The sequence below is a fragment of the Brachyhypopomus gauderio genome, chromosome 5, assembly GCF_052324685.1.
Source record: "Brachyhypopomus gauderio isolate BG-103 chromosome 5, BGAUD_0.2, whole genome shotgun sequence".
Lineage (NCBI taxonomy): Eukaryota > Metazoa > Chordata > Actinopteri > Gymnotiformes > Hypopomidae > Brachyhypopomus > Brachyhypopomus gauderio.
Window position 1 is genome coordinate 31018298 of NC_135215.1, and position 25905 is coordinate 31044202.

Sequence of the window (25905 nt, forward strand, 5' to 3'; positions counted from 1 at the left end):
AATGTTTTAATGACACGCTTTATTTGCGTATACACAAGAGTACGGTCAGTGAATTTGTGATCAACTACTTGTTCATTCAATGGTCACCTTGGGTCCAACTCACAGCAGCTCCCGGTGCTTCGGTCTAGCTTCCAGAAGCAAAGGCATGCGTGGAATAGGAGAAACACAACAGGACACGATGTGCTTCATGGTTCTACAACAGGACGTTATGTGCTTTATGGTTCTACAACAGGACATTATGTGCTTTATGGTTCTACAACAGGATGTAATACACTTTATGGTTCTACAACAGGACATTATGTGCTTTATGTTTCTAAAACAGGACATGATTGCTTGTAGGTAAACGAAACGACATGCTTCTTGATTCTATAATAAAAAGCAGCAAAGCAGCAAGTGGCGTTTCCTCCTCAACATCAATTAAAACATGGTGGCTTTAGGGACAAGATGGAACCAAACACATTGATTGTGTGCACTGTATACAAACAGGACAGTCAGGACAGTCATTTCTGACCTGCACTGTGTTTTTTAATTTAAATGTTAGGGGACTTGGGGTTAGGGTGTGTTTAGGAAATTGAAAGTGAAATTGTTATATTTTAGGTGTCCATTTATAGACTAGTGAGTTAGGTTATTTACATAAATCTTCAACCAATGGTTTGTAGACAAAATGGCAACATTGCTGTGCTCTCCTTTAAAAGCATATGGTTGTATATTCTACTACCCTATGGCATGCAAACAATTGCCATTAAATATATATATTTTTCTAATTGTAGGTGCATAGTTAAGGCTTCATAAATGGACATCTAAAATGCTAACTGATAGCTATGTTAGGTTTAGAACCAGAACTCAGACACATTGATGTGAACGTTGATGATGTTGCGATGAGAGACGACCCCGTTGGTGACGTAGTTCATGGCTAGTTTCAGGACTGTGCTCAGCGGACCAACAAGCGGCTTCACCTGTCTGACAACACCTGGGAAAAGCAAGGTCACACAGTTATATACAAAACGGATTCAAGCAATTCCTCTGAAGTACAGAAATATGCAATCATGAATACTCAGATGTCAGCCATGATTAGAGTATGTTTTTAACCGATAAAGACTTAGAAAGCATCTTCATCTATGATGAGTAACATGATACAAGTGAGCTTTATGTACATTGTTAGTGAAGCAAAGGCAGACCTTTCTTCTTTGTGAGCCCCAGACACTCTACATCACAAGAAAAGGCGAGAGCACACCCATCCTGAAGATGACCCAATGTGCCAAGAATGCAGCTGAGAATCTTTAAAAGTGAATGTGTGATTGCAAGGAAGAGAAACTGCACTATTTCTATAGGCTGCCCATGACTTCTCTGTGTGTGGAGGGCTGGTGACACTATACACCCCAGTCCAGGTTGATCTGCAAAGAAAAAAGGACCCTCCACACACCCTCCTTTTCAGCAACGCAGGCATCATGCTGCGTTATAAAAAAGAAAGGTTTATTGTAAAAAGATTATGGAAACTGCTGGAAAGAGCCATGATCCCACAGTACACAGCATGCTCAGTAAATCCAAGCAACCAGCAGAAGTTTACATAAATCAGTGTGCCACTTCTGTGCCACTGAAATGCAGCTGAAGGGCAACTAGCATGCTAGCATGTTAGAAGGCAGTGCCTGTCAGTGCTTCCTGGTTGTAAGCCCCTGCTGTTTGTGGAAGAGCAGGGTAAATGAGGCCCATCTGTTCTAGTCACGCGATGCACTCATGCAGGCATTCCTCCCTGTTGTCATCGTCATTGCTAAATCTTTATTGAGCTGTGAATGAACACACAAGATCATCCATACTGTGTTATACATGTAGGCGACAAAAATCCAAACTGTCAAGTTCAGTGTGGATTTCTCAACTCTGAAAAGGCATAAATATTCTGAGGCAACTCTGCATATGTCATGAATAGAAATTTATCCAGGGGGTCCATGAACACCCAAGACCAGAAATTGTATTGTCTTTGTGCTCTGATTTATTGTCTTTGTGCTCTGATTTATTAAATTAATAATTTAGCTGCTAGTTTGAAATCAGAATTTTGTTCAGAAACCCTAAAACTACCACATGCTAAAATGGATGTTAAAATACCCTTTTAAGAAAACATAAAGTTACATCTCCCGGCATTTAGAATTTGTAGGCATCTTGAGAGAAGAAAAGATGGGTAGTCTGTAAAACTTTACTTGAGTGTCCCCACCTGTCAGTCATGTCCTTGTTTTCATGTTCCATGTGCTTTTGTTATTATTTCAGTCATCATGCCTAGTTGTTTGTACCTCTGCCCTTCGTTATTGATCTCATGCGTGTCTAGTTTAATTCCTTGATTATCTGGTGCATTTAAACACTGTTTGCTTCATTTGTTGTTTGCTGGTTATTGTACTGTACATAGCCCCGTAGTTTCCTAGCCTCTGTGCTTCCTCTGCCCGGTATTGTATTGTTAGCCTGTCATTTTGTTTTCTTTAGTATTGTTTATTCCTAGTCTCTATTTGTTCTAGTTTCTATTATGGTTTTTTGTGATTGCTTTAGCTTGTTATGTCTTTTTGTGTTGGTTTTGTGTCTGTCTGGGAATGCCCTCAAAATGCATGTGGAGTATGGATCTGCCCTTAATAAATATCGCTCTACTCAGCACATGCGTCCACCTCGCGATTGCTCCAAAACGCCCTCAGCGTTTCAGTGAGCAGTATGGTTGAATTTGTTACATGGCTAATTCCATTATTTTCACTTCAAAACAAAAGCAGGGCTATATCTCATTTGATTTTAGTACGTAAAAGGATCTCAATAAGATGGTGTATTCTGCCAGTCAGTTTTGTCTGTGGTTACATATTTGAACAGTATTGAGACATGATCTGGAATAATATATTCAACATCAGATTCCTATGCAAATATTACCTAGTTTTATGGAAACAGAAAGTTCTGGTTGTAGGGTTTGGTCAAAGAATGACCTTTAAGTTAAAGGTTAAATGTAACAGATTGCTCTTAAGCTTCATTGGACCACATCAGTACAGGCTTTCAAACCCACAGAACGGTCAGAGATCAGAGAGTTGACATGGCCATAGAAAGACAAAAACAAACCTTGAAACCTCTAAGGATTTTTCCTGAGACCAAACCGGACCTCAGAGAAAGGTCACATTGTGAGTACCAAACCCTAAACTATATGGCACAGGTCTCCCTCCTCTGTCTGCTGAGGGGGAGTACCTACAGCCCTCTTTGATGCACATGCAACCAGACTTTGTGGCTCGACTGCACATTGTCTAATTACAATGTTTAGTATCACCTTATGCTCAATATAATTTGTAAAGTAATTTATGCAGCTATCTGCTGCCTTGTGATTGTAAACCCAATGCACCTACCAGTGCTTCAGTTCTGATTTTTAAATGAACAAGACTCCACATCATTAAAGGCATGGTTAGGCCAAAGGTTAATGGACTCCATTCTAAGTGTAGATCTGTTAATGCCAGTCAAGTCAAATCACAGTTCATAACATTTGTTTTTCTTTCAGCCTCTCTCCATAAACCTATATTTTTCCTTCTCACTCCACAGCAGCATCGAGAGAGCAGATAAAAGAGTGTTTGGATATAGCACAAAACACTTGCCGCAAAACAAAATTAGGTGAATGCCAACAGCCATTTGTCATTCCCAATGGCTATACAGGCTTCATTATTGAAGGGTTACATGTAAACAGTGCAATTTTTGGTTTTATGGTTACACAAGCATGGGGATGAAGTGTATGACAGGATCTGTAATGAGCAGGTTTAACACTAGAGACAAATGCGAAGTATGACTCTCCTAACCACAGTATTGGATAATGACATGCTAACCGATGTGTTATCCACTAAAAGGCACTGGAAAAAGTCCAGATAGCAAATACCATGGCTAAATCTACAATAGGAAGCCCAGAAAGCCCTCCCCCATTGGGACAGCTCAGGAAGGCATGTAGGGCCGGATCAGTGGTACTATGGGCAGCGTGGTAACCAACTGCAAACACCCCTCAGCAACTGTGAAGGGGACACGACTTACGTCTCTACTCTCTCCAATGCCAAATGCATGGTTTGGTACTGTATGCTCAATTAACAATAAATCATTACCTCTAAACTGTACTAACTGAACTCACCGGCCACTTTATTAGGTACACCTTGCTAGAACCGGGTTGGACCCCCTTTTGCCTTCAGAACTGCCTTAATCCTTCGTGATGTAGATTCAACAAGGTACTGGAAACATTCCTCAGAGAGTCTGGTCCATATTGACATGATAACATCACATAGTTGCTGCAGATTTGACAGCTGCACATCCATGATGCGAATCTCCCGTTCCACCACATCCCAAAGGTGCTCTATTATATTGAGATCTGGTGACTGGAGGTCATTCGAGTACAGTGAACTCATTGTCGTGTTCAAGAAACCAGTCTGAGATGATTCGAGCTTTATGACATGGCACCTTATCCTGCTGGAAGTAGCCATCAGAAGATGGGTACACTGTGGTCATAAAGGGATGGACATGGTCAGCAACAATACTCAGGTAGACTGTGGCATTGACACGATGCTCAATTGGTACTAATGGAATCAAAGTGTGTCAGAAAAATATCCCCCACATCATTGCACCACAACCACCTGAGCCATTGATACAAGGCAGGATGAATCCATGCTTTCATGTTCCATGTGGTGTTTCATCACCAAATTCTGACCCTACCATCCGAATGTCACAGCAGAAATCGAGACTCATCAGACCAGGCAACGTTTTTCCAATCTTTTATTGTCCAATTTTGGTGAGCCTGTGCGAATTGTAGCCTCAGTTTCCTGTTCTTAGCCGACAAGAGTGGCACCCGGTGTGGTCTTCTGCTGATGTAGCCCATCTGCCTCGAGGTTCGACGTGTTGTGCATTCAAAGACTCTCTTCTGCATGCCTCGTTTGTAACGACCAGTTATTTGAGTTTCTGTTGCCATGCTGTCAGCTCTAACCAGTTGGGCCATTCTCCCCTGACCTCTGGCATCAACAAGGCATTTGTGCCCACAGAACTGCCGCTCACTGGATCTTTTCTCTTTTTCAGACCATTCTCTGTAAACCCTAGGTATGGTTGTGCGTGAAAATCCCAGTAGATCAGCAGTTTCTGAAATACTCAGACCAGTTTGTCTGGCACCAACAACCATACCTACCCATTCTGATGCTTGGCTTGAACTGCAGCAGATCGTCTTGGCCATGTCTGCATGCCTAAATGCACTGAATTGCTGCCATGTGACTGGCTGATTTGCATTAATGAGCAGTTGGACAGGTGTACCTAATAAATTGGCCGGTGAGTGCATGGTTGTAGTACTGTTCAGACTTTAAAGTGAAGTATTATATGACTGAAACTGAGTAAACTTACTATAGTTTATGTACTAAAGTTTAATCCTCTAAGCTGTCGGAATACTTTTTTTTCCAAACAGAGAACTTCAATCTCTGTACCTCAGTAACCCACATATAATTTCTACTCTTATACCTGGTGAAGCAGTGCTATGATAACTGACCTTCTGAAATGCAAAGCTAGCTGATGAAATGATGAAACCACAGATTTCGTATATCCTAAACCTGGTTACATGTGATCAGATCCTATGTCTCCTGATATGAGCTGCAGCATAAATAAAACACTCTGTCCTTCTTGTGCTCACCGCCCCTGGATATGCCAGAACAGACGATAAATCAGCCGTGATGAATGGCTTCGCTTCCTGTCCGAGCTCTGTCAGTGAATGATATGTGCCTGTGGGGGCTGTGGACCACCGGAGTAGAGAAAGTTCAGTTTAATTATTTACAGTAAGGCCTCCTGACAGGCATAGGAGTCTTCATGGGCTTGGCCCTGTGTATTGTGTGTCTAATGATGCTATTTTGTGATTCATTCCCTGATGCGTTGCATCCAAAGACTTGTGTGTCAGCCTACACTTGACTTACCCCTGAATTCCAGGCAACAGCATTGCCTGTAGCATCCCCAAAATGGAATCAGCCTTTCCATTTTAGTGAAAGAGTAGTATGTTCCAAACAGAAATCAATCTTTATCAAATCAGAAAACCACAGTAATATGGCAAGGCAGAATTTATTGGTGTAAGTCAAGCCTGTTTTTTTTCATTCACTGAGACTGCTGATTAGTTAATAAATGATTTGATTTGATTTCTGTGCTGCGCTTTAAACATTGCCATATTTCATGTATTCTGCAGTAAAAGTCAGTGGTAACAGTAGATACAAGGAAACACCCCACCATCTCCACCCCTAACACACACCACCCACAAAATCAAAAAAGTCTAACACGCCTAGCTAAAATTCCTCTGGTCTGCGTGAAGGACAGTAGCCACTGCCAGCGACACATACCTGAACACAGACAACCGTCTCTCCCTTCACTTTCCACCATGATGCCAACCCAATCAGAGTGAGCTCTTTCATTATTTGGCACCAGTTCAGACCACAGGTGCATATCCCTCCCAGATGTTTCAAGTGGTTGGAATTTTTCTTCTTGGTTTTCTAAACTGAATCCTGCCTGATGTGTCGCCAAAATGGGACTCGTTCAAGCAACGATGCCACTGCTTTCATTTTCCCAACAATTGCGCTTTTGGTTTCTGAGCAAATTCTCCAAGCTCATAGCAGTCAGGGGAATCACCACAGTGTATACGATCCTTTTGGCTTACATTTTTGCTGCAAGTTACATCATTGGTGGCTCCAACCAGAGCTTCATTCTGGCCACCAAAGTGCGATACGAGCGCCATCTCTTAGCCTATGCGAAGAAGGAAAAGTCTGATGCAATAGCCTGTACCTATGAAAGCCTGCATTTCCTTCGACAGTATTAGAGGGGCACTGTTGTGTGTTAGGTGCGTTAAGACCTAACCATGGGAAGACTCACACTTCCCTACGACCTGCACTAGTGCCTAAGCTCATCTCACCCAGCATGGAAAGGGAGGTTCCCTGTCAATCTAAAGACAAACTCTGCCCGCATGTTACATTCAAAAGCTGCTTATATTCTGCTAGGAGCTCACGGCTTCATCGTTTCGAAAACATGGTGCACATTTTTTAGAGTGAGGGGCCATAAATGTGAGTTTATGGGAGTTTCATGGTCTTGAAAGTAAACAGACATTTCCTAAGGTGCTTGCTTAAAGTCAACTTATTTCAGTTCCTCCCTTCAAAACCCGGTATCACAGTAACGGCTGGTGTGTTTGTTCTGACGGTTCACATTGCCAAGCTTTTCACTCAGATGCGAGCGCCATGACAAACGCTCTCCTGGACAGTGATGGATGTGAGCAGAAAACCGACGCTCATGCTCTCTCTGTGTGCTACACAGCACGGGGGAAACCCCAGCAGTCCAGGAGGCAAAAATTCCACAACCACATCCGCTTGTTCTTATATAATTTTTATATAAGGGTGTTTCAAATAAATGGATAATAATCCAGAGTGGATAATAATCCAGCAGTTTCCTATTTTTCTATATGCAATGGTTCAAGGTCGAGTAAAGAAGAAAACTTTTCACAGTCCAGCAGTAACACTCACTCATGTTGAAAACAAAGGGATACAGTCCAACATTGTCTGTTTAACTTTTACCATCACATCACACACATGCTATTACAATGTGAGTATTAAGGCTGCTTTGATAATGGTGGCCATCCAGATAATATTTGCCAAGCAATGATCCTAAGATCAAAAACTGACCAGTGACATACTGATTGTACATGTTATTAAAGACTACACTACGTAGAGGTTTCTAAAGTAACTGTGTGCTGTAGTAAATAATACATCAATAGAAGAATTGAAGTGTTTAATAGCCAATTGTCATGCATCTCATGCATGTTTTCTCCACTTCATCCAAACGACTCATTCATGTGGCAGTATGAATAAGCACTGTCTTTATAGTGACAATACTTATAAATTACTTTAAATTCTTACTCTCCTCAAACACCCCAGAGAGATATAATGTGAGACTTCTGACGTAAGCTGGAAAATTGACCCCAGCTGCTTCCGCATGATTGGCCCTGAGCAGATGCTGTTGAGCTGGGCATTAAGTGAATAGTGATGTATCTGCCTTTGGTCTGGTCTCTGCTCGTCCACCTACTCCTCATGAGAAATGTCCACAGCTCCCTCTGCTCAGGCACCGGGGGGGTCTGCATGTGGGAAATGGCACTGAGGGAGTCATGTTCTTGTAACGAGGGACTTGTTGCAGTAGAGGCACAGGAGGCTTTCATGGGACCCAGTTTTACAGCCTTAGTGCCAAGCCAGACTCAAGTGACAGGAAGAAACAATAGGGTTAGGGTGAACAACTGCATGAATCGCCAGTGAGGATGTTTCATAAACACATACAAGCAACACACGTACACACACACACACACACACACACACACACAGACAAATCATTACATGATGTATTCCACAGAACTATGACTTCCTGCTGTCTGTATAACTTGCGCAGTCTTTTGTGTGATGACGGTTTGAAAAGATTACCCGAGCAGTTGAGGAACCTCTCACTGAAGCAAATTGTCGCAACTGTCAGCTATACACTTCAGTACAGAAGTACCCGGTCACATAAAACTTGATAAAATTACGTAAATTATTACTGGGAAACCATCCCATGAACATAGAGAGCATGTCATAAACATACTGTATCATACATTTTATTATGTACCCTGATGTGCATCTGCTGCGGTAGTGCCAGCAACTATCCTGCCAAAACCAGTGATTCCTGACTGAATCTGTATTGTCACTAGCACATTATACAAAGGAAATACATATGGTGAGAAACAATAGTTTCATACATTATTTCAGAACAGCTTTGTTCAGTGAGTGCTTCTCAACTAAGCCACAATAGCCATGCTGCAGTCAAATCCCAGACTTATCATTAAGAAATGGCAAACTTCTCAGATCAGCATGAAAACTTTAGCCAACACAGTTCGAGTGTCCTCTCCACGAAGCGGTGGCACTCAAGATTATAGGCTTTTCCTACCATCTCTTGAGCTGAATATGTGAAAGAGCTCTCTGACATTAAACAAATTCTTTAAACAAATGGTGACTTGCATGCTGGAAGCTCAAGTGTCCAAGCCTTCTGTGTTTTTCTTGTCAGTCTCACCCACATTCACCTCAGTACGTTTAGTATTGTTAGCCTCTTCCATGAAGACATAACAACAATAACCTTTTGGTCACGGAAAACCTTTCTGTGATCTTTCCAAACAGCTCTGGATAAACAAAGCTAGCACACAGAGTCAACTGAAATCGGTCTTGCCACAAGAGAGAAAAAATAAGTCCATGTACTTAGTGAGTGAAAAAAACACTCATTCATCTAAAAGGATGAACAGAACATGAAGAGCTTTCCTGCAGAGGGGCCATGCAAAGGGTGAGATGACCACAAGAGATGCGAGAGCCTCTTAAAGGCTATCATCAACCGAACCAGAGCTGGAAGAGTGCTGTCACAATCACCTAAGTAGAATAAGTATCTACATGAAGTTTCCAAGCCTTGCAGTGCTCTCTTCTTTCTCTCCCACACAGTGAGACATATGTGACTGGTTTGTAAAAAAGGAGAAGAACAAGAAGAATAAGAAGGAGGAGAAGAAGAAGAAGAAGAAGAAGGAAGAGAAGAAGGAGGAGATGAAGAAGAAGAAGAAGAAGGAGGAGAAGAAGAAGAAGAAGAAGGAGGAGGAGCAGATGAAGAAGAAGAAGAAGATGGAAGAATCTTTACCCCAGGGCTTTGTTTGTGGTCCCTGGGTATTGTTAGATGCCAGTGTGCCACTCACCGACAATCATGCCATGCTCAAAGCGCTTAATGATGTCAAAGGAGTTCTGAACGTTTCCCTCCTGAATGTCATAGATGATCTCTGGAGAATCCACATGTGGATAGTGGGATGGAGTTATGGATCGCAAGAAAACAATTTCTGAGAAATAAGAAGAAAAGGCACCCAAGAATTAAGTCCTTGTGTTTGCTTAGAAAGACTTTGTTTTGCTGTACTGGAAAACAGAACCACTTAGATACATACAATTTTATATATCAGAGGATGTAAAACCTTACAGGCTAAACATATAAAGTTATATTTAAAAACAACATGAAACATGTAAAACATATTTATTAAAACACCGGTATATTATATGTAAAGGAAAATTTGAGCCACTTGAGAGATCACATGTGCCACATTTGCCAAATCATCAAGGAAAATCAGTAATTTTTTTACCCCCAAAAGGCACTTTAATTATTCACAATTAAGCATGATAAGACTCATACTGTACCCTCTGGTTTGGTGAATTCTCTGAAGGTGGGTAGGGAGATGACAGTGTGTGAGACAGAATGAACAGGGTCCAGGACACAACTGATATCATTAGGTTGGCAGGACTTTATACAGCGGATGGTATCAGATCGATCAACCCTTGCCCTGTTGAGAGAAAGGGGAGGAGGCTAGACACATCTTCACATCTTGTTTGGGATATGTCAATATGTGAATAGGTGAATATGTCAATACTTGAATAGGTTAATATGTGAATGCTACACCATGCTGCTTCAAATACACAGATCTTGATTGCAACTGATGACTGGATGGAAAAAAAAATCCTTTCAAAACTGGGGGCCACACTACAACAGGGGGCCTTCCAGTCCAGTTCACCACAGAGCCCAGAGCTCAGCAGGCGAGTGAAACGTCCACTATATAAATATTATCTGCACAAATACAGTGGGCATTCTTTAAATGTGACTTTCAAGTTAGGCCATCATGTTTTGGGGTAGGAATCAAAATAGAATCAAACAAGAGGCCAAAAATCACACCAGGAAAGAGACTTCGTGGTCAAGTTTCCTGTTAGGCACTCGTAGTTTCGATGCATTTTGCCTGTCAGAGTAAAGCACTGACACTGATCTAAAGCCTGCTCAAGAAAATATTTGGTTTTGTGGAGCAGTCCCAACTTCATATCCAATAATCTTATGTGTAGGATTTATGGGCAGAGGGAATTTTAAATCCTTGGAGAGCCTGACTAGACAACTCCCCTGTCTTTACAGGCCTGAGCAGTGGGGCTTATTTAAGACTTTGTTTGTGAAACAGGATAATCAGAGGCAGCTATGGTACTACGCTGGGATGATGGGAGAGAACAGAACCTTGCTGCCCTGATGTTTTACTGTGTGAAGTAGGTGTTCTCCTCCCCTAACAACCACGGTGCATCAAACAGAGGCACACACGTCTCACATTATGTTTGCCCTTAAATCGTTTGTTAAGATGTAAATGTGGAAACAAATCTTTGGTCAGCGACAGTGACGGGGGAATGGAGAAAAAATGTCGTACTTGCTGTTTTCTAAGAAGCATCAATCTTATTCACTTGTTTGCTGAATTAACTACAAACCATGATGACATAAGAGAAAGCCGAGCTGGTGCCCTCCAGACACATGAGAAGACTTGTGTGAGCCGAATTAATCTTCCAGTGTGGTTACTGGTGATGTGAAGCGCACAAAAAAATCACTAATGATTTCATAATTTCTGAAAACAACATTAACGGCCAAATGAAAGTATACACGTATCTCACTAAACACAAAAGAATATGGCCAGTATTCCAGTGGTGTGAGGGCTGTGATCTCACGCAGCCACAGTGATTAGTTATCCTTCCATCGCTGATTTCTTTCATCGGGATACAGAGGCTGCAGCGAAACCCCAAGGCCTGGGTTGGGTTACAGGCCTCTTTTCATGCTGAGAGGGGAGAAGCCCCTGACAGAAAAGTCAAGCCACCACTGGGCATGGACTTGTAATTAGCAATTAGCGGGTGGGTCCACGTTTTGCTTAGATCAGAGCCAAAACCACAAAATGTTCTCCTCACTCATAATGGCCCGCCTTGTGCACGGCACGCACGGGGGACGACTCCCGGAGCTCGGAGGGCGAACGCTACAACGGACCATCGGCTGAATTTACAAGGACATAAAGTCTTGGGGTGAACTGCTGCTTTAAAGTTAACATCTTGGATGACATCAAAGCAGACCTCAAAGGCAACCGGCTTGTGGTGGGCTAATTACGGCTTATGACACTATGGGAGACAATCTATGTTGTGCTGCACTTACGTGGCCAAAAACATGAAATCCCCATCTCCTGACTTGAGAAGAAAAACAGCATTTTTGAACGGGACTCTTTATGGTCAAGCAGAAGTTCTTTTTCTCTCTGGTAATTATTATTTATAGTCAACGTGTTGATAAAGCCCCAACACAAACTCTACAGGCCATCATTCTTGGTGTACAGCGGTGATGCTACTGCACCACAAATTGTGCAGAAGACCAGAGCCCAGACCAGAGTCCAGAGCCCAGACCAGAGTCCAGAGCCCAGACCACCATCTAGTGTCCAGACCAGAGCCCAGACCACCATCTAGTGTCCAGACCAACCAGAACCGAGAAGCACATTACTCACTGACAGAAAGTGAGATAAAAAGCCAGGTATGACCATGCATTAAAAAAAAACCGTTTCCTAAGGACGTGCCATGCCTCACAGTGAGATGAAGAGCACCCCCTCATACTGTGAGCACCTTATGCCTCCACCTGGAAGGACCTGAGTGGGGATTTAACTGATGATGTTTAAGGAGTGTCAGTTTGTTTTTCAAACAGGTGTTTGAATCTTCAGCTCACAGGATTTGCTTGATCTGTTATGGGACAATTTGTGTTAATGAATCTCTTCAGGTACGTCAACAGAAGCAGTTGCTCTTCTTCTGGCTAAGATTTCAGCTTTCTTTACCCCATTATTGCTGTTAAAATGGACTGGTAAGTTATTTCATTCCACATTTTTGGTTTCATTTAAATTACAAAATGAATAGCAATTTATTATACTTAATACATTTTATTTCAAACGAATATGCAGTAAAAAAAAAAAGATTAAAATCTAAACATTTCCACATGAATGCAGACAACTTGCCATCCCCTGCAAAAGCTCCATCTAGTGGCTTATATTATAATTCAAGAACATGAGTCCTTGACTAACTTATTTTCCATAGAGAATTCTAAATGACAGTGTCATTTACAGTGTAAAGTCTATAATGTAAACAGTGTCTGCAAATACTAGCCAGTACTGACTGACAGCAGCACATATAGCCACACGGGGAGGAGTCCCTTTTCTTTCTGCATAGGTACTGCTATTGGAATTCAGACAATATTTTTTTGTCTAATACTAACTATGTAAAGCTACAGTTAAGGGAAATACAAAACAAGGTAGAATGCTAACAGACGTGAGACAGCATCAGATCCAAAAGAATGTAAAAAATACAAAACAGTGACTGTGGAAATCACATATGAAAACGGGGCCTGTGAATGTAGAAGCATTCCAGAAAGCAGCTTTAAAATGCAAACTGTAAACATACTATCTGCATACTGCATAATGATCTCCTGGGGCATCATTTACAACCCAGGGAAAAGGTCACTCGGGGACGGTTGTTTGAATTAGACCTGAACTGGTGACACCACAGCAGCACCAGGGACATTGGTGTGACAGCGTAAGTCCTTCAACAGGAATGCTGGTATTAATTGCAAATTGTTCAACAGCAAGTCAATAATAGTCGTTCATTTGAACATCACTTTTTCAAAGTATGGGAGAATTTCTTAGTCACAGTCACAGGAATCACATTCCTTGGCAGGCAGTCAGAATTACTGAAATACATATGAAACGTGTCTAATCATCATTGTCTAATCATTTGTTAAGGTCCTCCTCTGTCACAAACACCCGTATTTTGGACAGGTAGGTGCTGACAGATCCCAGACGCCATAGCCTCATCTCCAGTGAGATGTCAAAGTCCTGAGGCACGGTGATGGACTTCCGAATCACCATCACGCCTCCGTTCTCTAGGTTCTGTGTGCCAAAGTAGCCTGCCTGATTTCCATCCACTAGCGCCACCTGGAGGCTGTCCCCGTGCAGAGTGTTGGAGGGACCCATGCGGAAGATGTTGGTGTGTACTGGGATGTTGGTGGGAAAAGTGAGGTGGTAGTAGGTTATTCTCACAGGCAAGGCCAGGCACTCGCTACTCTGATTGCAAGGCAAGCGTTCGCAGCGACTGCAAATGGGAGACAGAGAAATGGAGACAAAGGGGAGGGGAGAGGAAAAAGGGGAGGAGTTAGGGTGATGCAGTACGTGACATGCAGCGGAGGAGGGGAAGGAGGGGTGTGGCACACACAGTGTCTTAAACAAAATGGATGACGGTCATAGTCCTTTCCTGTAAAGGGAGTGTTTTTCATTAGCACTTAAAGTTAAATGGGGTCATGGTGTGCTATGCTTTGGGTGTAAATCATGTGCATCATTAATGTTCTGCATATCAAAGTGTCAGACAAAATAATGCTCTCTTTTTTCTACTAGGTTTCAGGGGCCTTGACTGTACAGTGGTTGCAAATGGCATTTACAGTTCTTTGGGGTACGGGTGTAAGGCGTTCCAGGAGTCCGTTATGTGCAATGTTTCGGTGTGGCCAAACTAAAATGCACAGTACCCAGACCTTAAATCTCTTAACACAGACCTCTTAAGAGACCTTAAATCTCTTAAATCTTTCACATCTCAGTCATCTGATATCACAATATACATTTCATAGAGCCTACATTATACTTACGTTTCTCCCGAGCGCCTGTAATTAGGTGGACAGTCAAAATTTAGGCATCTGAATCCTCCCTGAACGTTGAAGCAGCTCTCCGTGTCGGAGCAAGTGTGGGTTCCTGCCACACACTCATCAACGTCTACTCGTGAGGGAGAGAGAGACAGCAGAATTAATCCTACTGCTCCCTACAGACAACTGAATTTCATTATTGATATGAGACTGCTCTTGGTGTATTTCTCCACTTTTCCAGCTGACCTAATGCTGACCTCTAAAGCGTTTAAGGCTGATCTGTTCTTCAGGCCAGAATGTCATTTACACACATATGCGAGTCACACATACATGTATATATATGACTACCTTGGGCTCGTAGTCATTTCCGAAGCAGAAAATCCAAGATAAACTTTTGTGGCGTGACAAACGTAGATGTGAACGTGTGATGCCGTTTACGATAAAGAATGTATTAAATATCCCTGGCTCAAAAAGTCACCAGAGCATAATGGCCCAAACAGAGTGCAGTCGGTGGGCTTCGTTACCCTGGCAGCTGCGTCCGTTTGGGGCGAGGGTGTAGCCCGTGGCGGGACACATACACTGGAAGCTGCCTGGTGTGTTGTGGCAGCGATAAGAACAGATGTGGCCACCGGTGGGCAGCGCACACTCGTCGATATCTGAGGAAAACGTACAGAGATGTACAACGTGGCAGTGAAGTGGATATACAAGTGGAAAAGGACACAAGCGGGCGACATCTCTCACCTTCACAAGTGATTCCATCCACGTCACTGAGCTGATAGCCTCGGCGACAGTAGCACTGATAGGACCCATAAACGTTGGCGCACTCTTGACTGCAGGGGTTGCTCTCACACTCATTGATGTCTGCGTAGTCAGAAGGTGAACGTGACGAAGGCGAACGTCAGTTTGAACTTATTGCAGGCGGTACACCTAAACTGGGCTTCAGGATTATGTCAATACTAGAGTGCGTGAATGGTATAGGTGTGTTAGTGAAGGCTGAACAGAAGCTCTACGTCTGGGATGGTTTGCCAGGTCATACGCAGGACTGTCCTTCTGAATCCTGCCTTACCATCACAGTTCCTGCCATCGCTGGCCAGCTTGAAGCCTGTGGTGCAGCTGCACTTGTAGGACCCCAGGATGTTGTCACACTTATGTGCACACAGGCGGCCAGGATAATGCCGGCATTCATTAATGTCTGAATTCCAAGAAAAGAGAGAGTGGACATTCAGTATTTATTCTTCACATGCCATATAGTTAATTACCCATTCCATAGGTTTAGCGTCCACTGCTGAGTGAAAAAGGGAAGGTGATTGGCGTAAGTTGTGATGGGTCCTCACCATCACACACCCTGGTGAGGCTGTTAAAGATGAAGCCAGTCCGGCACTCACAGCGGTAGGAGCCCACCAGGTTAATGCAGCCGTGCTCACCACATGCGTTATCAGGTCCTGCACACTCATCTATGTCTGAGAAACACACCGACAAAGCAGCTCATCTGTGTTACAAGAAAGAACTCGTGGCAGAATACGCGAAAGGAAGCTTGTTTAACTGTGTAATGAGAGGCATCATGATGTAATGAGCTCCCGGGCCTTACCCACACAGCGTGTGCCCTCAGCATTGAGGTGGTATCCACGTCCACAGTTCACAGAGTTTCTCTGGCAGGAGTAGGAGCCAACGGTGTTAAAACACACCTGGCCAGGTGGACATGGGCCTGTCACACTCAGACACTCGTTTATATCTGAGGGAGAAATCATTATTTTTTTTTACATAGACTATTAGTAGATCCACCTTCTATTCCAAATCATTCCCTAAAGAGCACATGGACTTGTAACTGTTTGACTGTTGCCATTTGGAAACACGGTTAAGTCCTCACCGATGCAGCTGCCAAGGGCGTCCTGAATGAAGCCCTCAGAGCACTGCATTCTGGGTCGGCAGCGGAACGATCCCGGAGTGTTCTGGCATTCCAAGTCCTGCTGACAGTTATCAGTGCCTGTCTCACACTCATCGATATCTAAATCAAAGCACACAAGGCGGCTTGTTTTCAATCTGGCCTCTCACAAAACCCTGAACAGGCAGCCACGGGTTTAAACCGTTGTCATTTAACACATCTCACACCTCTCAAACTTGCATGTCACAAATGAGTCTGTAAGCATGTCTAACAGCCCAGGCAACGTGCGATTCTGGTTTGTGTGTTGAATGTGGTCAAGTGCACTAAGGTGTGTGTGGAAGGCATGATCCTGTATGACCTTTGCAGGTGTTGCTGTCCGTGAGTTCGTAGCCCGTGCCACAGCTGACCTCCCTCTGACAGCGGTATGACCCCAGAGTGTTAATGCACCGCTCACCCGGACGACAGTGGTGAGAGCTCAACAGACACTCGTTAATGTCTCCACACACACACACACACACACACACACACACACACACACACACACACACAAACACACACACTCAGAGATTAAACACTTTCACACCCTTTTTTTTCACATATGTAGTCATCTTCAAAATGGATGCCAAATCCAATTACATATACTGTCTATAACATTTCATTCAGCAAGTTTGCTGGATGCTTTTAGGTGAGTGACTATTATATAGCAATAACATAAGTATTGAAATAAGGGAATTTGGTTTGTGTATCCTACCTTCACAGTTTTTTCCATCTGGTTTAAGCTTGTATCCCCCAAAGCAGGAACAGGTGTTATTTCCTACACACCGTTGAGCGCAGTTCCCATGTCCAACTGACACCCACAAAACCACACAGTCATGCTATTTCCACATATACATCATTTGCATTGCAATGTGAACACTAAGAAACTGTGATGTGAAACTGTGTCTATGAACCAGAAGGTCATGTTGCTCTCTCACCTTTGCATTGTTGACCTGCACCTGAATCTATCCCACCAGTTGGGCTGCCCTCTAGAGTTGAGATGACATCATTAAACATACAAATACATCAAATTAAAAATGGATTTTCAGTCTGTTGAATGAACAACCCAACAACCCTTTCAGAATTACTAAGTTATAGATCATGATAATGAACAGCCACTAGGGGGCAGCAAAGTTCTTACTGACAAGTGGCCTTCCTAGCCCAGAGACTGAGATCCACTGAACGTTACTGCGGCAGGACTATTTCTATTTAGATGCAACCAACAATAGCCACAACCCCGTATTTTCAGTATATCCCAAGTATTCATTCATTATTCAATCATTTCGTTTTCAGCATGTGATTATAACATTATAGGCTGACATCACTGAGAGATCGACATGGTGGGAGCTGAGGGTTCATATGTGCAATGTGGTTCACATCACATGTCCTCCACAAGGGGGCGCACAGGTGGACGACTAGAGGGAATGTTGACCACTAACCTGAGCTGCCGTCACTCTCTGGTGACTTGTCGATGCAGCAGGCCCGGGACACCAGGCCGCACTGGTAGCTGACGGAGAGGCTGAAGTCACAGGTGAGGCCCTGCTCCTGAGTGGCTCTTCCCAGCAAACAGCACTCACAGCACACCTATCGAGCGAAGGTGTAGAGCGACACAGAGACTTCAGATGTGCTGCTGTCCCCACCACGCAGTTCAGCTGAGCACGTGAGAATCAACCCAGGACTCTAAGCTGTAATTCAAAAACTGCTTTGTACACAAAAGCATTCAAGAGTCTGTACTCTGCCTGTCTGTACTGGTTCATCCCCCATTTTAACCATGGGCTTAAATGACCTTGATTCATGGTATCTGATTCATGGTATCTGATTCATGGTATCAGATGAATCACAGTGGACACAATGAAATACACAGGCAAGCGTAGCATAGACTACTGATGACAGTAAAACCGGAGGGAGTTTCCAAAAACAGACGAGATTTGAGTCCAGGTTTGAGTCAGTGAATACAACAGAAGAGGCAGATGGAGACATGAAGATAAATCACTCTTTAAGAGCAAGTACAACTATTCCAAACATTCGGCTTGACTGCCTTCCTAAAAATGACATGAGGAATAATTAAAATTACATTAACCAATATAATTAAATGTGCTGTAGTCAAACTCTGTTCATTTGCTAAACACATTGTGTCACACCCAGAAAAAGTAATAAGTAATAATAATTAAATAGTAGTAACAAATAATAACAAATAATAAAGGCCACTGAGGTGAGAGATTCACATGTGTCACTCAGGTGAGAGTTGGGAAAGCATAAACCTAAGCCCACATATATCCAAATAGAAGAAGAAGAAGAAGAAGAAGAAGAAGAAGAAGAAGAAGAAGAAGAGCATTTGTTTGAGTGCTGACATTTTTATTGCTGTATTTCTTTAATATTAGTTCTTTGGAATATGAATATATTTCTGAGCTGCACAATGACTATGACCAAAGCAAAGGCAATTATAAACTAGGTTTTAGGATTCAATACACAGCCAAAGATTAATCTGAATCCAAAACACAATATGGGAAGTTATCAGACTGATCTGAATAATGAAATACTCTTCCTGACCACATTTAATGAGAGACAGCTTCAGAAAGGAGTGTTTCTCTTCCATTAATACACAACAGTTCCCCAATGAGCCAAACATTTATTATTAATCATTTCGATGGCTCAAAGTGTCATTCCTGACAGGAGTTTGTTGGCTTTGTGACAACTGTTGAAAGCAATCTGACACTTTAAGATGAATACTGAATGAAACAAACACCTGTTTGGCAGTTACATGCACCAAGGCATGCTGATATAAAGTACTGTTCTACAGCCAATCTGTCATGACTGGGAGGATCATAGTTGAGGAAATAATCCAAGCTGAATCTCCGATGGTACATTCATCTTATTCAACGAGCCTGGTCTTCCCAGCATAGAAAATCTCTCTCTCTCTCTCTCTCTCTCTCTCTCTCTCTCTCTCTCTCTCTCTCTCTCTCTCTCTCTCTCTCTCTCTCTCTCCTCTCTCTCTCTCTCTCTCTCTCTCTCTCTCTCTCTCTCTCTCTCTCTCTCTCTCTCTCTCTCTCTCTCTCTCTCTCTCTCTCTCTCTCTCTCTCTCTCTCTCTCTCTCTCTCTCTCTCTCTCTCTCTCTCTCTCTCTCTCTCTCTCTCTCTCTCTCTCTGAGGCAAACACACAAATGCCATCCCTACAGTACCTTAGAAGTTTTAGTCTCGCAAGTGCTTCCAGACAGAAGGGCATCACAGCTGCCCTTGTCTTTGGCCATATTGATGCCATTTGTACAGACGCTGTCCTCCAGAACTGCAGCACAGCACTGCTCCTGGGCTATCCTGGCAGAAAAGACACACACAGCCAATGTTAACAGTAACCTACCATGACCACGTTGAGTGATGGAACCCAGAGACCTGGCCCTTTTGGAGAAATCATGACCACTCAATCCATGTGTCACCTGCAGCAATGTTAATCAATTTAAAGAGTTTTTTGAGCCTCTTAAATTTCCATTAAAGAAAAAAGCACTTACACATTTTGCTAGACCATAGGTTGAATAATCTGCATCTCCCGAGTACATTAAATAGGGCTTCATGTTTTTCCTATTCATTAGAAATTTCTGGAAATTTGCAGCCTAGTCACACTGCCATTTGGATTGCACAAGACTTCTCTATTTATTTTCCTACGATCTCACGCTTCACTTCATCACTCCTCCCCGGAGACCATTTCCAACCGCAGGACCGCTGCTTACAATGAGCAAATTTACCGATGGTGGTCTCTCAAGTACCCTTTCAGAACATTTACTACCTGCTATAACAGACATCTCCACTTGTTATAACAGACATCTCCACTTCTTCATCAGCTTGGCCAGATTTCATGTTAGATGCTCAAGGCAGCATTTTCAATAAGACACATGGCATTTAAGCAGGCAGAGAGTCACTCTCCTCTCCCTTAGTTCATCCTCCTTTTACAGGAAACATCCTCTTTTTACTCGCCCCCAGTCAGACCCCACAACAGGGCCTTTTAAGGGCACGCACACTCTCCTTTCTCCCTATTTTCTTGGGTGTTTCTTTTTTCTTTCAGTGTCTGAAATAATCCCCAGATTTCCTGTTATTCCTCCCCTCTCTTCTCCATCTGACTATAGTTTCACCTCAGTGGTATTTCCTGGATTTAGAAATACGCCCCCTGCCTAAGCTCCCCATCTCCCTTTCAGCCCACTTCCCAAAGCTTAAACCATCCACCCCTCTTACACACTCTAATTTGAACAAATTCTGGATGTCCTGGCTTGCCAAAACAAACATTTGCCCTTAGAAGAACACTGGACTTACCCTTCGATTTTGAATGACACTGAATTTATGGCAGTGCACTTCCTGTTGTGTTGGTGTATTTGTGTCTACCATCAACTCATGACGCTCCTAGCACAACTACACGGCCTTTATTTCTTTACTTTCTGTCGTAATTAACTATTAATGTATTTATTTCTGATCCCACTTCGCTGATTGTAATATAGTAAACAGACTAATGGCACCATGTACTTTCCATAATCTCATCAAATTTCCTCCATAACCGTAGGGGCTGAGAGTGTCTCCGCGAATGATTATTTCAAATCAGCAGACATAGCAAACTACCAAAGTCTTCTGAGTCTTCTACGCAAAGTCTTCTACGCAAAGGACAACAGTAGTAATAAACGATCAACTCTACGCACACACTCCTTTGTCTGGAGAAGAGAGGACTCCTGCAAGCTTTTACTACCAATGGGAACATGACCAGTTGCTTTCTTCTGGCCCTGAGAGGCACTTGGCACAGTTGGGTTCAGATTGTCCATGTAATTCAACGTCTAACTGACAAATGAACTGCAACAACAAGCAAAGCAAGACCTAATAGTGCAAAGTCTTGAAGATGAACGCACTGTGTTTTCTAACCTGCAGGTGGTGGATGCTGAGATTAGAGGAAGTCCTGTGCAGTCCTGGGAGTCTATTCCTCTTTCTTTGCCATCTTTACAGCAGTCATCCAGTGAGATTTGATTTGTGGTTTCTGGCAACAAAAAAAACCACAGTTACTCAAATGCAAGTCATGCAAATTAAAGGCCACAATGCTAAATGTAACCCACTGAGATGTTTATGTTTGAAACTGCTGTATCACTGCAGATGCAGAAGAATCTACAACCACAGGACAGCAGTGGCCATGATGCCCCCTGCATGAAAGATTCCAGTCATATCTCAGGAGGCAATCTTGGTCCTTTGGTTGTAAAATCTGGGCATTCTTATGGAACAATTGGCATTTGTATGGAATAGCCAGTTCAACTAGAACATGTCCAATCAGAATAATACTGTAGATCAAATTGTACTGCAGATCAAATATTTAATCTACTTTTCAGCAGTATATTGTACCCTTAACAAGTTTCATGGAACATCCTACTAGATTATTTGACTACAGAATGATGATGATCTAACGATGATGATCTAATGATGATGGTCTAACATTCCACTAAAATAGTTAAATAAATATTGTCCTATAACATTCGTATTAAATACTCATTCAGCTATAAAATGCTAATTCAGCCTGTGTTATATCAAGACCAAACTCAGCACAGTCTGGGCTTCCATAACACCTCAGCAGTGCCACAGGCTGATCACCTCCATGTCACGCCACATTGATGCAGTAGTTCATGCAAAAGGAGCCCTGACCAAGTATTGAGTGCATTTACTGTACAGTAGGCCAACATTTCTGAATTAAAAATAATTTTTCAGTTGGTCCTATGTAAAATTTTTATTTTCTGAGACAATTATTTATTATTTACTATGGTAAGCCATAGTCATCAACATTAAGATAATTAAACTTTGTTTGTCATGAATCTATATAATATATGCGTTTTACTTTTTTTTATTGAGTTACTGAAAAAACTAACTTTGTGATGACATTCAAATTTTCTGAGATGCACCTTTTCAGCATTTTGAATGAAGTCTGCTGGCTATCTTAAACTGATAGATCCACACAATGTTTGAACCAGATCTACGGTTCTAATTATTGCAGAAATGTGGAGCTCAGAATGTCACCAGGTTTGTGGAACATGAAAGCTATGCTGATATGAACTTTCGTTTATTCATATAGTCACACAACTTGAACATTTTTCCTTTCTTTTCTTCTGCATTTTTGCTCGTTCCCATTTCTCCTTGCCTACAACATGATTTTACACATTCAATTTCTAGCACAGACAAAACAATATTAAATGGAGAATGGTCAAGATTAGATTTACAATCTGCGAGTCCTATCAGTCACTTCTGGTTTGTCATACAAATGTGAGACCAGACAGAGAAATACACATCTCTTGCAAATATCCAAATATTAGTAAATCTTAGGTCACTATCACTTCGATTAATCCATGCCTAGACACTGTTCTGAGTATATCTGGTATCAACATTTGTTCTTCGAGTTAATGTTTTTGATATTATTTCTGCTTAATTTGTTTTAGTTCTGTCATCTTCTCCAGCATTATTTTTCCAGTAGTATAAGATGCCGTTAACAATATCAGACAGTTAAATATTTTTGTTGATTTCCAGACTGTAAATACTACAGTACATATCTGTCCCATTACATTAAAGCACAGAAAATGCCCAAAATCTATCAACAACGACTAGCTAACTTGATTTAATGAAATACATTCGTTTTTTGGTGAAATCCTCTAAAGTGGTTTTCTTGATCTGCCAAACACGCTCGGCTTTTGGCAGTCTGTTCAGCTGGCCGTCTTCTCTTCAGGCTTTAGCATGTCGCATACTGCTGAGGAACTTTTTTTTTAAGAGTGATAATTCTTTTAAATGAACACCAAGGCCAGATGAGTTTTGTTTACTAGACTTGATGAAATATATGAGAAGCTGACAAGGCCAGCTATAGGGATGAAAGTGCTTTCAAGCTCTATCTATAATACAGAAACTAAGATGTAATTCACTGTTACATAAAGGAGTACTTATATCTTCTGTAATGTAAGCAACCAGAAGAACTCCAAAGATGGTCAGTAACGTTGCAAAATGTCAGGGTTGAGAATCAGAAGACCAAATGTATTTTATCTTACTTATAACATCAAAACTGTTATATTTTTGTCTCTTAACTGCCTTACAGGTAGTGTAATGTGAATATTTACATGGGAGTACTACTACATGCCTACAAACATGCAAACAAACACTTGCACAAAGAAAAAACGAGCTTCACAAGAACAGGTCTATTTTTAGCAATCAGGCAAGAAAGGCCAGAAACCAGGACTTGCTTTCCCTGTAGTTACTCAAACGTCCCTCTTCGGTTGGGTTATCAGTGGCTGCTACAACTCACAAGGCCTCCCTGAAGCAAGACAAGCCAAGTGTATTTTTACAGCAACTTAAAAGAGCTTTACACCAGGCAAATATAAATTATCTTATTATGACCCAAGATCTGTCACCTTGGCAAGGTCGTTGCCAAAAAGTAAGATTAAAGGAATAAAATTGAAAATTAATTAAAAAGTGAATTTAAAGAATTTAAACGTTCTCTATTGTTATTCTCATATGCCTTAAAAATAGGCCATGATCGAACATAGCACAAACATATGCAAGTGCTCTCATTGCTCTTGAGAGTCCAACAGACAGAAAGACAGGCAGACAGATAGACAGACACCTACTAGCTGATGTCATCCAGTGTTGAGCACATGACGACTTTTAGAGTCCATTCCTTCAGCCGATAAGCAAAACATCACCAGTTTTTTTGCTAATCCCACCTTACTCCCCCTGTCAAACACTGTTCCACTCTCCCTGCTAAGACAGCTCACAGCCTGGTGCAGCAAGTGCACGACCAGCTTCCAGAAACATCTCTGCTCCTGTTATTTTGTCAATATGGACACTTCATCCAGGCCCAATGGCTCTCCCAGGCCAACCTTACCCTGTGATTCATCTCCCTCTTAAAGTCTGATTGCCATCTTTGAACACTGTGGTGTCTGGGTTAGAAATGAAAACTGAGCCCAAAATGTAAACCAGGCTTAATGAGTCTGGCTCTGCCATGAACCTCAGAAACAGCATCACTGGGGCCAAGTCCAGTGTGGCAGCGCTCCAAATCAATAGACAAAGCATGAGATGGTGGGGACAAATACAGACAGAGGGCCAGGCACTTTACTGTGTTTATATTATACCCTTTCACTGCTGTATAGAGCTAAACATGAAGGACAGAAAGTTGCTTTTTAGCCTGACTTACAAGACATTTCAAGTACGTACTGGCACACAATGGATCAGTCTTCTAAGGGTCAGTTTCCTAAATTACAGGTGTTTCTTTTTACTGGACATTCTGTGAGAGTCAGGTGGTCTCAGGAAATGTGTGAAAATCAATGTATCTTTTATTTGTAGTTTAAGTACAAAGAAAGTCTCCAAAATAGATGTTTCCTTTGTTTCCTTCAATCACACATTTCCTCATACTGAACCTTTTTTATGCTTTTTCTAGATGACTGTTTTTACATTTTTCTGTTTACTATGTATTGTGTGAGTTTTTAATAGTTTAATAGCCTTACTTCACAGTGAAATTGTGTGACTGGCATGTGGCCTAAACACACACACACACACACACAAACAGCCCCCCCCCCACCCCCCCCCATCCCCATTAGGCTGCAACAATAATTTCCCACATAATTTCTGCCCTGGTGAGTGTAGATCTAAACAAATAAATTAAAGGTCCCCAATGATTCCCCGTACAGCTTTTACCAACCGGAATTACAGTATAAATACGTTCTTATTTTCACATTCCACGAGGCTCTGTAGTTCAATCTAAATGTACATAAGAGATCATTTGACATCATTCAAAAACACTCGCACATGCGCTCGCGCACACACCGCGTGCGCAGCACTGCACACCTATAGTCACGAACACACGTGCGGTCGTGTATCTGTAAGTTATTTAAAACCCAGACACGAAACGTTCGTCAAGATTCACCACTAGAAAGCTGGTTCTTAACAGATTGAACGGTGGTCCATTGTATAAAGGTAACTGAAAGGTAACTTACCTTGACTATGCATGAAGCCGTACAAAGAGAACAGAATAACCAGTGTAGGACCCATGGTGACGCGGGCTTTATAACGTGCCACACGTAAAATGTCCTCGTAAAATAGTTTCTCAACTACCTTAATGTCTCTCGGCAGAAAACAAACGGGTCGATATAGGTGCTAGATCCGAGCAAAGACACCGTTTTCAGAAAGACCATCCAATTAGTGCCTTGGGTCCAGTGTTTGAGGGGGACGGGCTAGATGCTCCCAGCACGTTTTGGCTACAGGGACTTTGGTCAAATCGATTCACATGTGATGAAGTCTGATAGTAACACACATGCTGCCTCAGTAAAGTTTGCTTAAGTCTCCTTAGACTGTTTTATCAGCTCCGACTCATTGTTGTAAAATTACTCGGGGGGACTGGGGGGACGACTTAAGATACAATGATTAAACTTTGGATGAAGCTTTTAAGACGTATGTGCCAAGACTGCTTTGCAAAAA

At 42.2% G+C, this 25905-nt stretch overlaps 1 protein-coding gene across 2 annotated transcripts; it reads right to left on the minus strand.

Moving 5' to 3' along the window:
• On the minus strand, nt 1-25770 carry fbln1 (fibulin 1). Of its 2 annotated transcripts, XM_077007061.1 has the most exons (17): nt 25425-25758; nt 21337-21448; nt 19623-19755; nt 17884-18028; nt 17383-17433; nt 17160-17255; nt 16767-16904; nt 16394-16531; nt 16115-16258; nt 15861-15986; nt 15593-15718; nt 15268-15387; nt 15051-15182; nt 14533-14656; nt 10221-10363; nt 9734-9871; nt 1-970 (listed from the first exon to the last, which is right to left on the minus strand). In XM_077007061.1, the coding sequence occupies exons 1-17, from the start codon at nt 25477-25479 to the stop codon at nt 831-833; spliced, it is 2061 nt and encodes a 686-aa protein (XP_076863176.1). In that variant the 5' UTR covers nt 25480-25758; the 3' UTR covers nt 1-830. The 2 variants fall into 2 exon arrangements, with proteins under 2 accessions (XP_076863176.1, XP_076863177.1); XM_077007062.1 differs by lacking the exons at nt 1-970; nt 9734-9871; nt 10221-10363 and adding an exon at nt 12854-13988 and having other exon boundaries at nt 25425-25770.
• Between the last annotated feature and the right edge of the window lie 135 nt (nt 25771-25905).

Excerpts from the sequence above, each read along its gene's own strand:
- fbln1 (XM_077007061.1), bottom strand. The coding sequence starts at position 25,479 with ATGGGTCCTACACTGGTTATTCTGTTCTCTTTGTACGGCTTCATGCAT. Across the intron at positions 15,183-15,267 it reads GGATGGAATCACTTGTGAAG|ATATCGACGAGTGTGCGCTG; the intron begins GTGAGAGATGTC and ends CGTTTTCCTCAG. Across the intron at positions 10,364-14,532 it reads TACAGGCGCTCGGGAGAAAC|GGCAAGGGTTGATCGATCTG; the intron begins GTAAGTATAATG and ends TTCTCTCAACAG.